This window comes from Cryptomeria japonica, chromosome 9, assembly GCF_030272615.1.
Source record: "Cryptomeria japonica chromosome 9, Sugi_1.0, whole genome shotgun sequence".
Classification (NCBI taxonomy): Eukaryota; Viridiplantae; Streptophyta; class Pinopsida; order Cupressales; family Cupressaceae; genus Cryptomeria; species Cryptomeria japonica.
In genome coordinates, this window is record NC_081413.1 from 537,485,669 (window position 1) to 537,500,692 (window position 15,024).

At 35.4% G+C, this 15,024-nt stretch overlaps 1 protein-coding gene across 1 annotated transcript in view; it reads left to right on the forward strand.

Moving 5' to 3' along the window:
- The window catches only part of LOC131077104 (uncharacterized), a 120,302-nt gene that overhangs the window by 38,586 nt on the left and 66,692 nt on the right, over positions 1 to 15,024 (forward strand). Inside the window, exon 3 of the mRNA XM_058014533.2 lies at positions 1,108 to 1,207. Coding sequence (XP_057870516.2) covers positions 1,108 to 1,207 — 100 coding nt within the window. The remainder of the gene's footprint in view (positions 1 to 1,107; positions 1,208 to 15,024) is intronic.

Consider the following 15,024-nt stretch of genomic DNA (forward strand, 5'->3'; position numbering starts at 1 on the left):
TAGCGAGTCCCGTTACACTGTTGGCACTCCATGGTTATAAAACCGCAACCCCATATGGGTGCCTCTAGACATGATTGCAAAAAGAGAAGTGAACAAGAATTGAAAGAAAGTTCAAGACTTCTTTTTAAGGGTGGTTCTTTTGCTATTGATCTTGATGAGGAATTTTACTGCCTTTTCTGTTCTGAACACTTAAGTTAATTCGGAAGTACTGTTTACCTCTAATGTGTCAGTATATTTGGCTTGTATGTCACTAGAAGTTGAGATCTTTTCCCACTACCTCTACTTTGCCAAATACACAAAACCTCTTTTCATAATCCTCCTTAAGTGATGCCCATTTTTTTTACACAATATGAATTGGTCCTCAATTGGGCTATGAGCACCTATTTGTTTCATTAACTTCCCATCCAGCCGCCACCTGTGCCTTCTCTTGCTTACTCTCCAATTTGTAAGTTTTCTAGTAGCATCTGTTAGTTGGCTTGAATTTGATGAGGTACGACTGCCTTTTTCCTCCCAAGGTCTTTTATCAATGTGGTTAATGTGAATTTTGTTTTCACATAATTTTTTTTTGTTTTCTTGTTTTGTATAGTGGAATAAATGTAACCCAACAACCCACCTATTTATGCAATTATTGTTTTGTATTCAGGTAAAAACAAAGAGGATCATTCTCTCCAACATTTTGGTAAATCTTATTAACATTGATTTGATGTAGAAAGTCATAAAAAAGACAACTCCAGGAAATCACGTATACTTTTTAATGATTACATTTGAATCATTCTTACTCACAGACTTTCCTACCTTCCCTTAGGGGAGCGTTGTCGATGAATTCAAATATAATTGGACATTTTTTTGTGGGAGGCAAGTATCTTTGTAGGTTTTAGAAATAGTTTGTTTCCACCTGCTTTAAAATTTTCACAAGCTTGAAAAACATATTCATACTTCACATATTTCTTTTCCATGTATCATTTCTTAGGTTGGTTTATTGAATCCAAACGAAATGTGCATCATACTATATACATTCTCTCTCAGCATTAGGATGCAAAGTGTGTTGTTCTTTAGAACATGGAACCATATATTGACATTGCTTGACTAAATGGACAAGTGATGCAGTTATGGTATTACAAGGGTAATTGAAGATGGCAATCTATTGGAGAAAGGAGCTGTCAATGTCTCAATAGTGCATGGTCAACTTTCAGAAGCAAGGGCTAAGGTGAGTATGCGTTCCCTTTACTAGGATTGTAATTTCTTATATTTATAAGTTGTCCAAAAAAAAGGTTAGAGATGAAAGTTAGAAATAACAAGCTTTACTGAATCACTGTAAGTAACTTCTAATACCATATATTTATAATCTCTTCACTTTAGTTTCCTACATTTTACCTCTATAGATCTCCTCATTCTACCCATAATATTTTAAGAGATGTACATACATCTTTTTTGTCCATTTTTATGTCTTGTAAATTATCAACTACCTGAATTTTTCCTTTACCTTTACCATGGACAATTATTGCCTTTTTTTTCACCTGAATGGTGGACACACAACTTGTTGTGATGTAATCACACATCGCCCCATTGCAAATGGGGACCCCCTCTTTTTGCTTTTTAGGTTAGGGTTTGACGTCTTAGCATTTTTGTCTCTGGTCTCTAAGCCTTAGAAATGAGTCAAGTTTATTGAAATTTGGTGGTGGTCACCAAAATCAATAAGGAGAAAGAATGGTCAAAAGAGTGTTTTGATGCTATGAATGTGCTTAGATAGGTCAAGGGAGTAAAATCGCAATTTCTTGGGACCAATTCTAACAACTTCCTATTTTTAGGAAATTTTGCTTTTTTGCTTTTTTCTAAATTTAGAAAGTTTTGTTTTTGGCATTTTGGGGCTAATCCGAGACCTACTTTTTTGATCTACTTTTTTCTAAAAATAGAAAGTTGCTTTTTTCTTTTTCAGGATCATGGATGGTTTTAGGGTCAGGAGAAGAGTCTAATCAGAAGAGCGCGTCTAGAACAAACCAAGTGTGAAATGGCTTTTGAATCCAGAGAATAATTTCTAAAAAGCTAATTGAAGATCTCAAGAAAAATGCCTAAGTGGGGAACTTGGATCAAGAAATTCCTCGTTTGGATCATGAAGAAAATCTATCCATGGAAGGATTTCTCTATTCCATGTGAAGTCCAACCAAGGAAAGCATAAAATTCTTGATCAAATGACAAAGCTCCTTGGATAGGAGCAAAGTCCGCCCAAAGTTCCTTGGACAAGAGCAAAGTCTGCCCTACCATGTGAGAAATCAATTCCTAGTCATGTGCAAAGTCCGTCCAAAGGAGTGGGTAAGAAGATGATTAAGTGTTGGCATTTTGAAGGGAAAAGGTCAGAAATTTTGGCTAAGTGTGGCAACAACATGGAAAATTCCTTGAAGAGACATGAAGTCAGCCCTCAAGACATAGCAAAAATCCTTGTGAAAGCTGAAGTCCGCCCATGTCATGATGAAATGTTCCTTGAGCACTAGCAAAGTCCGCCTTGGAAGGGAAGAGACTTCCTTCACCTCATGCAAAGTCTGCCCTACCTCGCGACAAAGATTTCTGGGGTTGATGCAAAGTCTGCTCCAAGGTATGAGGAAATTCCTCAAAAGCAAACCAAGTCCACCCCCCGCCCCCCCTTGGTAATAATCCCAACTTAAGACCAAGTCTGCCCATGGCTAGTGATAAGTTCCTTATGCTCACACCAAGTCTGCCCAACCATGTGAGAAATCAATTCCTAGCCATGTACAAAGTCCACCTTAAATGAAGAAAAGAAATTGTTGATGGTGAAATGGATTAAATCAAGGAAGAAAAGCAAGAAATTCGCCCAACATGAGAAGGAAATGTGGTCAAGTTAAGATGAATTAAAACAAGAAAAGCAAGGGAGAAAGGCAAGAACAAAATTCGCCTAAGAGTTGGAGATAAAAGAATTAAAGAAAAAAAAAGATAAAGCACAAAAGAATTCTCCTAAGTCATGGAAGGAAAAGAGTTTGAAAAGTTTGGCTAAAAATTAAAACAAGTCTGAAAATCAAGATGAAATTTGCCCAAGTGTTGTAGTACAATCAAAATGCAAAATTTCCAAAGCAAGTCCAAGTCCGCCCAAGGAAAAATCAGAAAATTGACTATGTACCTTGGGGAGAAAATTCAGAAAATTGTTCAAGTGTTGATGCCTCCTAGGAAAGTTTGGCTAAGTGTCAAGGAAATTCCTCAAGCAAGAAGCAAATCCGTTCAAGAAAGATAAAGGAAAATTTGGGTAACTATTGGTGGATTGATAAAAAAGTTGAAATCAAGTGCCAAGTTTGCCCGAGGATAGTCAAAATTCCTTTTCCAAATGTTAATTTTGCCTTGGGAATAAGAAAAATTCTTTGACCCAACATCAAGTTCACCCAAGAATATGGAATGCCTAAGTGATTGAAAAAGTTCGAAATTGCAAATTTCCAAGACATCTTCTGAGAGAATTTCAAAGTCAAGTTCCACGCTTGAGGTCATAGTTAAAGTGATTCCTTAAGAATTTAAGAAATCTCATCAAAATTCTCAGGTTCACAAAGGATTGAAGGCAAATTCTTCCAATTTTCCTTGGATCTTAGGATAACCTTCGGTCGGGATTTCCAATTTTCCAAATTTGCAAAACAGCTTTCACTTCAAATTATCTTGCTTTTTTATGCTTTTTAGGGGCAAATGTTTCAATTTTAGAAAATTTTTGTAAGTTAGATAAGAATTATCCTTTGAAAATTCCTTCAAACTTTGCACTCTAGAATGAGAACAAACATCCAACCCCCTTCTTGTTTTTAACTTGGAATTTTTAATGATTTTTTAGGTTGTAGATGTCAACTTAGGAAGGGATTTCCAGAAAGGTGTCGATGAAACAAAGGAACCGGTTGGAAAGATGATTCCACAACGCATGGAGGGACAACATTCATGCTTCAAGGTGGAATCGAAAGATGAATGGAACAAAGGACTTACACTTCAGACAAGGATGAAAGGCCCTACATCGGCCTTGGATTTCTTTTGGAAATCCAAAATCAAAAGAAAGCTTGTCACCAAGGAGCGATAAGTTCAAGACACAATGAGTATGAAGAAAATGTTCTAATCATTTTGAATTTCCTTCAAAACCCAAGAGTAAGGTCAACATTTCTTCATGATGGGGAATCAATTCTGCAAGGCAAGCTGAGGTGGCATCCTAGTCATCAATCAGCCAATCCAAGGGTTCCAAGTCAGACATGTCTAGGTGCAATGAACCAGACTCAACAAGTGGAAGATAGTAAATGGCTCCTATTTTCTCATTGGTTATCCAAAGTATTGTATTTTTCTCGTTGGCCAGAAGGAGTATTTTTTGCAGTTAACCCTAATTAGCGTTTTATCTGTTAATGTTGGCCGTTGATCTTGGATCAATCTGGGTCGTTGCTTTGTAATGGGGTGCCTATATAAACGCTCCTCCCCTCATTTTTATATGAGAGACTTCGGAGATATTGTTGTAGTGATACTTCTTAAGTGCCAAGACATAATTCATTGTTCAATTGCTGGTGAATCTTGTCTACTTTTGCAAGTTAGCATGGTTTCTTTGTTTTCATTAGAGTAGGTTTTATTTTCAAGTTGTTAGATTGCATGAAGGATTTGATGGAATTGTTCAATGTGGAATGTTGTGTTCATACTTTTGATAATTGGATGATTTTTCAATTATTGTGCAAAGTTAGCTTGAACTAGTAAAGAAAACTTAACTTCTATTGCTTTATTCATTGTTCAAAATGTTGGTGAATATGAGTAATACGAAAATCTTTTGAATTCTGTAGAAGATTGCACTGTTCTTGTGTAGTTGTTGAATTTGGCAAAGCAAGAATTGGGTTTTAATTCCGCATTTGCAATTTCTGTCTCCCAAGTTCACAGGTTTAGCTGAGGGTTAGAATTATCTTCCTTAACCCTCATCTTTTGCCTTTTTTTTTTCCAAATCTAAGTAGAAGTAGTATTGAACTAGAACTTATTGAAAATCGTTCCAAAAAAAAAAGTAAGTCAGGAAGCAGTAAAATCTTTAGATTAATTAACTCCGAGGACAATTGTGTAAGTCCCCCTTGAGATTACTAGCATATCACAATGAACCAAGTGAGACTATCTGCATGAATCTGGAACCTTGGAGTCTTCTTTGTGATCACACAGTCCGTCTGTTTGGCACATAGAAGATTTTGATCAAGAGAGAATAGGATATCTTAGGGTATTTTATTCTGAGTTGTGCGTGCATAAAAAACACACCAACACAACCATATCCCAATATTACAATTGCATTTATATGTCGAGGTCTCTAACCTTGATGATTCAAGAATAGTGGCTCCACCATAAGACTTTTGATTACTTAGGTCCTCTTCCCATTCAACCATATCAAATTTCAAATTTTAACTCTAGATGCGCAAGATGAACTTGATCAGCAATATGGCTAAAATATTCCACACTTTTTGTTGCAAAATCATAATAGATCTTTCTTACTGAAAATCAGTAATATTGAAATATGTTTGTTGCCATTGCCAAAAAGTGCTTTAGTATAGTTTGCTTTCTTAAAAAGACATAGAAATAAGTCTTTTCTCCTAGCAAAGCAATGGAACATAGTTGAATTAAGGAAAACTGGGCAAGGGATTAGTGAGGATCTGTGTAGATTTTACTAATGGGAAAATATAAAAGCTGGAGATAGATCAGCCAATCCATCCATTGGTTGACACTCCCAATAGAGGGTTTTACAAGGGTTATGGAAAGAGCCAAAGGGAAAATTAAACTCCATTGCCATGAGAGTTAAAAGCATAGCATCAGTATCAATGGGAGTATGAGGCCCTGACTTATATGTCTGTGTGCTAGTATAAGCCTCAGTTTTAAAATTGGCTTGAGCCACCATTTTAACCAAAGAAATGGGACTTGGGGCTCGGACCCGACTCGGCAAGACTTACTTGTCTCGGGACTCGGGTCTCGGAGTCGAAACTTGGCTGGACTCAGCAAAGTGAAAAACTCAAGAGATTTAGAGATTTTTAAAGATTTAAAACTTGTTTCATGCACCCGTTATTAAATACACCTTAAAGACACAATAATATCATCAAATAGAAGCTAATTTAATTACACACACAAGTATACATCAATCACATAAGCATAAACACAAATTGTAGCTGAAGGAAATAACATAGATATATAAATATTGTCAAATGTATACAATATTACAAAACTCATGGAATAAAAAATCCATCACCAAATGAAAGTATATGTTGCTATATGGAGCCTAATTAGACTCAGAGGTTAAAATTTCCCTACTTTTATCGGCGCAGTTTCCCCCCTAATTTTATGATGAGGGTTTGGGGGCAGTGCCCCCAAGTTGGGGTCAAGGGGCAGCGCCCCACGAGGCCAAAAGACTCTTATTATTTGATAAAGGCATTGGGTGTTATTTTTCTATTGTTTCTCCTCACAACTCACTTTTCTCCTCCTATTTTGCCAAATGAATGAAATGAAGTTCACTTTTAGGGGCAAAGCGAAATATAAACAAAAAAAAAAGAAGTTAAAAACATTTTAAAACATGTTTTTTCTTTGTTTTTAAGTTGCTTTACGCCGGCCGAGTTTGGCAAGTCTTGACTCCCAAACTCGGCGATTTTAGGGGAGTTTGGAAGATGGCAATTTTGGGCGATTTTTGGGGCCAAACTCGTCCGATTCCGAGTCCAAGTCAGAGCCTTGTAGACTCGGCGACCCTCACTCGACTCGGGAATCGCCCAAACTCAACGATTTTGGGCAATTCCCGTTTCTCTGATTTTAACCCACTGGAGGACCCCCCAAAACCTTTGAAAAGCTAGTGATTTGAGGCCTCACGTGTCTCTAGTAAGTCAATTATGGCAAGCTTTACATATTGGCCTACAAATATGTTAGATGCCCAGTTTATGGATAAGTCCAGTTTTAAAGCACTTTCTTAGTCATTATTTGTAATCCTTTTCATGATATTCTGCCACAAACTGAGGTATAGTATATATGTTTTTGAGTCCATTCTATGTGATAAGATCATTATCTTTTGGACGAGGATGTAAGAGCAAAAAGTTTTGATATTTTCACATGTGAATATATTAAATAGTATATATGGATTCAACTATATTTATCCTCATTTATTTCTGACAATTTGGGTCTAACTTCTTAACCTTTATGGATTTTTGTATTGTAGATGTAAGCATTCTTCAAGCAACTTTTGGTAATCTGGTAAGCTAGAAGGTTGCTGTGAAGAGTATAGTTACATAACCAGTTATTGTGCATGAAAGAAAATATCAAATACAAATGAAGGTACAAAGGCCTTTACATGTTTGAAATAAGCAAGAATGTGATGTACGACAACCTTGTCAATGATTAAGAAATCCCCCAAATTCATAATGAGAATATAGGAGGATCAAAAGGCCTAATACGGATAACAAATTTCATATTGCTCACATTAGACATCAAAATAGTTTGCAACTTACTTTTTTGAGAAGTAGATATCAAGAACTTTCAACCATTTATGATATGTCTATATTCAGTTGTGGACCAAAATTGAATGGTTGACACCTGAATGCGTCATTATACTATGTCACCAAGAAAATTAAGAAATAGATAAATTGAGTTGTTTATTGAGTGATTTGGTAAACAAATAGAGGTAACTTGGATAGATCGATTTTTACTAGAGATAACTATGCAATCTCAACTTGATGACCTTTCTAGGGGATTATCACTTCATTCTTAGCTCATAAAATCTAACTATGACCTATATAATTTAAGAAACATCCTGATTTTTAGAATATAAATATGCCATTTCCTCTCCTACCAAATTGACATTTATTTTTGCATGTAAGGAGAATTTAATGCTAATTGGTGCCATAATAACTTTTAAATCATAATAACTATAAATAACTATTAAAATCTTGTGAAATCAGAATTGAAAGACAAAAATGCACAAGACCAAAAGATTCAAAACACCTTTAAGGAGGATGCTTAGCATCCATATCACATTCAAATCTACATCTTAGATTGTAACAACTCCACAGGTTGTACCAATTTTTCTTTTTAAGAAAGTTCAACATATTCTTTTACTTGTATATGCTTGGGCAATGAAACTCAAGTAATTCTTTTCTCCATACAGGATAGACATTCATATATCCCTATGGGACAAATAATATTTAATTCATATAGGACATGCATTCATCTATCCAAATGGGTTGGGTATTTTTTTCTTTGGCTAAAGACTTTGACTCATCAAGACAATTTGTAATGTCCCCTTTTTCCAAGTGATCATCCAACAATGGCAATTAGCCTACTTTAATTCCCATAGGCTATGTTGAGAGATTATAAGGGAATAAAATAAAATTAATTATCTATAAATTTATCCCATTAAAATAAATCTTAAGAACAACTTAATTTTTAATTAATTTAATTAAAGTGGCTCAAATTAAAAAAAAATATTATGAAGTCACTTTATTAAGTAAAGTGTTCTTCTAGAAGCCTTGTGGAGGATAAATCCGATTCTTCTAGAAGAATCAGTTGGGTCTTTAAAGGAGATGTTGGCAAGTCATTTGGTATCCATTCTTGATTTCTTATGTTTCAGAATTTTTTGGAGAGCTTGTGTTTGCAGGTTCAGCATGCCCTAGGATGAAAACCCTTGGGACTTTGTTGGATTGGCCGAAAACCAGAGTTACCGGAAACGACACCTCCTCCCCCCAAATACCCGTTCCGGCGTATTTGATACGGATACGGATACGATACGGCTGCCATACGTACTCAAAACGTGACTGGGCGTTTTTAAAACTTGCTATTTTTTTTTTGCCGTGTCACAAAAAACTTACTCGTTTTCCAAGCGTTTCAGATTCGTTTGGATAGGCATTCTAAAAAAAACTACAGTAAACAGCAGATGCAATGCACAAATTATAGATATTTTTCCTATAAATACATGGTCGGGCAACACTGTAATTCACCCAGTTTACATGATTAGTTTGAATTTTCTCATTTCTGTAGCTTTGGCTTGTAAATTTCTTTTTCCAGATTTTGGTGATAGGAGTTTACACAGGGGCACTTGCGGTGATAGGAGTTTCTCTGCAGCTTCACTCACTTCTTTGCACGGCAGCTCCAACTCGCGCGGCAGCAGCTTCAACTCACGCAGCGACAGCTTCAACTCGCGCGACGACAACTTCAACTCGCGTGGCAACAACTTCAACTCGCGCGACAGCTTCAACTCGGCCGACAACACCCAGCTCGCAGGTAGGAAAATATTTATGCCTGTTATAAATTTATGATGTTTTGAAGTTTTGGTTTAAGTTTTATAAATTTATATTTTATATTTTAATGTATCGACTTGCATAATGCATTTTATTTTTTTAAAATTAGTTTTAGTTTTATTTATATATTAATGTTTAGTTTTACTTCTTCTTTTTTTAATTGATTCACATTTTGATTTAGTTTATTAATTTATTTAGTTTATTAAATATTTAGTTTGATTTATTAATATTTATTTAAATTTATTTAACATAATTTATATTTAGCTTTATAACTTTTTTAAATTTTAATAGTTGTAGATTTAATTTTTTTTATTTAACAATACTTTTATACTTGATTTTTTAAAATTTATTGTACACAATATATAATTATAATATTATAATTTTTAGATTATATGTTTTGTAAAATTAATTTTTAAATAGTAGATAAGCATATAATATTATTTAAGTTACATTCTCAAATTTTTTATATTTAGTTTATTAAATATTTAGTGTGACTTGTTAATATTTACTTAAAATTTATTTAACATAATTTATATTTATTTTTATTTATTAATTAGTAATTTTTTTTTAATAGTTGTAGATTTAGTTTTACATTCTTAAATCGATTTTTAAATTATCATTTGTGTTTTATATTAAAGTTAATGTATAATTATTTATATTTTGTAATTTTATTAAATTATGTTTTTTGTAGGACAATAATCATGGCGACATCATCATCATTATCAACCGAAAACGACAAGTGGATCAAACCAAACCCTAGGTTTCCATTATGGAAATATGTCACCATCCTTGAAAAATTTCAAGGTGGTGGAGGTTTTAAATGGAAGTGTCACGAATGTTTAAAAGATTACAATGGTTCTTATACTAGGGTTCGTGGGCACCTTTGCCACATAAAAGGTACAGGATATGAAGTATGTCCTGGCCCAAATATTGGTAATCATCCAGGGAATGGATTGTTAGCATTGTCAGCAGAGAAGACTGCAAAATATCAGAAAGAAGAGGATGAAGCTAATATTCGGGCTCAAACATCGAATCAAAGACCAAGTCTAAGTCTCAATAGACCCCTTTGTGTCCAGCTTCAGGAACATCTATTGGTCACAAGAGGACCAATTTAGGACCTCTTGAAAAGGCATTTAATTTGCAGAGTCGAGAGGATACAAATCAGAATATTGCACGTTGCTTGTATGCGAATGGAATTTCATTCAATGTGGTTCGCTCTCCATTTTGGCAGGAGATGGTTAGGTCAATTAATGAAGCCCCAAAAGGATACAAAGGTCCAAGGCACGAGAAGGTTCGTACAACCCTTTTGTCTAAAGAAAAAGATATTATTGACAAAAAATTGCAAGTGATTAGAAATTCATGGAAAATCTCAGGGGTTTCTATCATTTCTGATGGATGGAAGGATGTTAGAAATAGGCCACTAATAAATGTGGTTGCAATGAGCCCAAAGGGGGCTATGTTTTTGAAAGCAGTCGAATGCAATGCAGAAGAGAAAGATACCCAATTTATTGCCAACATTCTAATTGAGGCAATTGAGTCAGTGGGACCAAAAAATGTTGTTAAGGTAATCACTGATAATGCAAAAGTGTGTAGAGCAACAGGGTTGGTCATTGAAGCAAGGTATCCAAACATTTGGTGGACCCCTTGTGTAGTTCATTCTTTGAACTTGATGCTCCAAAAAATTGGCAAAATTCAATGGATACATAAAATCTATGAAGAAGCCAAAGAAATTCAGATGTTCATTTGTAATCATCATATGTCACAGGCCATTTACAGACAGTTCGCCAAGCTAGAGTTGCTAAAGGTATGTTTTGTATTAAAATTATTTTAACATTTTTTTTTTAAATTTGAAATATTTGTAAGATTTATATGTTTCTAATTCTTTTTATTATTTAATTAAAGGTGGTTGAGACACGCTTTGCCACGCACTACATTGTTCTCAAAAGGCTTGTGGATGTCAAACAAGCCTTGAAAAGTACGGTGATAAATGATGTTTGGGCAATTTGGAGGCAATCTCAAACAGATAGAGCAACTAATATCAGAAGATATATTCTTGATGATGATTGGTGGGCTCAAATAGATTATTTACTATCCTTCACTGAGCCAATATACACCCTCATTCGTCGTTGTGATACTGATCAACCAATATTGGGTGACATCTATGATTGCATAGATACAATGGTGGAACAAGTCAGAGATATCATTATAGCAAAAGAGCAAGATCCCTCTGAATTTTTTTATAGGCAAATATATGAGATCATCAAGAAGAGATGGGATAAAATGACGACTCCTTTGCAACTTTTGGCATATGCTTTGAATCCCAAGTACTACCATGCTGATATGTTGGCATTGCCAAATAGGACAGCACCAAATATGGATGTTGAAGTTGTTGAAGGCTATAGAAAAGCTTTCAAAAAAATGTTTATAGATCCTAGAATTGCTAAGGAGATTCGAGATGAGTTTGGGACATTTGCATCCTCTGATGGAACTTATGCAGATGTTGATGCAATGGCTGATAAAAAAGAAATGGATCCTATAAAATGGTGGAACTTCCATGGTGCTACAACTAGACATTTGCAAAAGCTGGCTATCAAACTTCTATCACAGGTTTGAGTTTATATGAATTATGTTGTAATTTAAATTATTTTTTATTTAAATTTTTATTTGATAAATTGATTGTTTTGTAACCTTATAAATTATAATATAAACTTTTTTTCAGGTTTCAAGTTCTTCTGCATCTGAGAGGAATTGGAGTACATATGGCTTCATCCATTCTATGAAACGAAATAGGTTGGCAGCCAGCAAAGCAGAAGACCTTGTATACGTGCATTCCAATCTTCGCCTCCTGTCGCATTCCTCCGAAAACTACATGAAAGGACCTAGTAGACTTTGGGATGTACAACCTGAGATGAGTGACATTGATGTATCTGTAAATTCATTGACTCATCTCAATCCCAGTGTTGATAATTCTGACATAGTAGGAGGATCCTCTGGTGAATCTTCAGTGCGTTCTGAGAGTCTAGTTGGTGGCCGCACTCGATCCAACTATCCTAACTCTTCCGATAATTTTGATGATCTAGATCTCCAGTTTCAGGAGAATAGTGATGATATTTTTGATAGCATGTGATTCTACCAAACTATTAATGTATTTGAGTTTTGTTTTAATAATAAAACTATATATAAGCATAGTCTTTTAGAATATGTCGCCAATTATGTGTCCATATTGCTTTCACAATAATGAAAATCTTCTCTATTAACTTAGAAAATTATGTTAAATATATATATGTATGTGTTTTTATGAATGCCGTATCTTGCCGTTCCCAAATGAGAGGTCTCAAAAAATAGCCGTATCTGTATCCGATACCGTTCCCGTTTCCGTGCAACTCTGCCGAAAACCCAGTTCCATCCTTTTGATGGGTTCATTGTAGAATTCACATTGGGCTTCATTGTGTGGAATTTGTGAAGTCTTTTTATGAAAACAAATTTTAGAGGTTTGAAGATTTTTGCAGCTATTGGTTGTTGAGTTTTGCTACACACATGGATGCCATTCTTCTAGTTTGGTTGGGCGATATTAATAGAGGATTGGTGTAATTTGGCTGGGCATCTAATGTTCCATTTCAGGGCGTATAGTTTTTCTTCAGCAAATGATTGTATTCTGGATTTTTTTGTGTATGTTGGGCAACAAAGTTCTCTTCCAAGTTGAACAATTTCAGCGCTTATATGAAGATCATTCTTTGTGTATATGGGCATGGGGATTCCAATTTTTCATGATCGGCATGAGGGTTTGATAAACTTCTGAAGGTTGAATCATTTGTTTGAGCAGGTTTAGAAGTGGGTGTGAGCTACTCCAGGTAGTTCATGGGTCTTGACCTGAAGTTCATCATCAGAGATTACTTGCAGGCTCCAATGTGGTTAATTCACCATTGCTGGGTGGTCACTGAGTAATTACTAAATCCCTGATAGGCGAATTAAGTCTGAATCAGATGTAGCAGACTGAGAATATCCATTTCTATGGGGTGTTAGGAGGATTTTTGGGCTGCCTTACTGAGGAACATTAGACTTGGGCTGTTAATTTACTTATTCCTGGCTGCCATATACAAGTAACACTGTGAAAAGCTGAGGAATAGAGACTGAGGGTCAAATGAGATAATAAAAAGGGTTGCAAGAAGTTGAAGGTACTGCCCTGTGTAGTTTGCAGGTGGTCTGAAACATGTGTTGTCGCTGCAACAACACAATACTACCAGTCATGGCATATAGAGTATTTTTGGGAGTCATCTACAGGTCTGTACATTGAAAATCAGTATGTCTTTCAAACTGATAAATTTGTAATGTCCCCTTTCTAGGTGATAGGAGAAGAGTAGTGGGATGGTCTATTATTTGGATCTCGTAGGCTGGAAGTGGTGGATAGAGACTCACACAAGGTATTCAATATCCGGAGTTGGTGTTTCAGGCAGTTTGTGGGCCGTTGGGAGCAGTTCCTTGATTTTAGGGAGATTCCCTACTTTTTAAGTGGTTGTGGCAGTTTCCATATTTGAGGTTCCACGGGACCATACCATGGTTTCAGTTTCAGGAAGATTGGGCGTGTTTCCTAGTTTCTAGGAGCATCCCTAGATTTCAGGGATGGGACTGCCAGTTAGCTCAGCTTTTCCGGCATCGGTCACAGATAGGTGACAAAGTTATATTTATGATTGTTTGGTCATTTTGGGCTATTATTGGATATCTGGAGATATTTTAATATATTTAAATATTTCCTAAGTTAGCGATTAAATAAATTAAAATAAGACTATGTATTTAGTCATTTCAGAGTAATAAGGGGTTTCTGGCTTCATCTGGGTTGATATGCCTATGTGTTATAGCTCGTTGGAAAGGTCTTGAACTTTGCTACATGATTCTCACCTTTCAGAGTCTTTTTGGATGCCTGAAGCTATTTATTTGCAATTAGTGTTATTTTCCTATAGTTGACGCCATAATTAGAAAATAACACTATTTTCATAATGCGCCAACTTTACTCCCTTTTAGGGTTTGGCTTGGAAAGGAAAGGAGATATAAGGAGATGAAGACCAAATTGTTCATTATCTTTTACATATTGAAAACTTATTTTGCGAATTAGCTCTGAGTGGGCGATTCTTCATCTGGGACGTTGTTGACATGTCTGAAGTCGCATTGCTGCAAACTCCATACGGCCAACGCAAAATAGAATAAACTTGCTGAGTATCCTATCCTCTCTTGAGATAAGGAAATCCCTATTGCTATTTTCTTCGTTTGATCAAAGGGGACAACCTCAAGGTTTCGTTTGTCAGGTCTTGACTGCGGGATTGCTCAGTGGTTTGATGTGTCTTTGCTGGAAACACAAGGGGGACTTACGGTAGGATAGGTAATTGCTGGATGAGTTCCCCAAAACTTTAATGGTCTTACTTATCAAATGGTTTAAGTTGAGTTGATACTGTTTTCAATAGAACTGCGAATTCTCTTGATAAAAAGGGGAAAAAAGAGGGATAGAGAGAGAGAGGGATGCAGAAAATATTAATTTTAACTAAGATAGCAGATTTAGTAAACAGACGGACACCCCCAAATAACTAAATTAATCATTACCAGCCTTTCAAGCACAATACTTGCATCAATCTAGTGCGATCTTCAAGGGAAAATTGGATTTTCATGCTATTAAATACAACATCAAAATTTTTTGACATTCATTCAGTGAGCATTCAACAACCGAACTAAGCATGTGAAAGGTTCAGATTAACCATGCAGAAGGAAAGACAATCAGCCATTCCCTAAT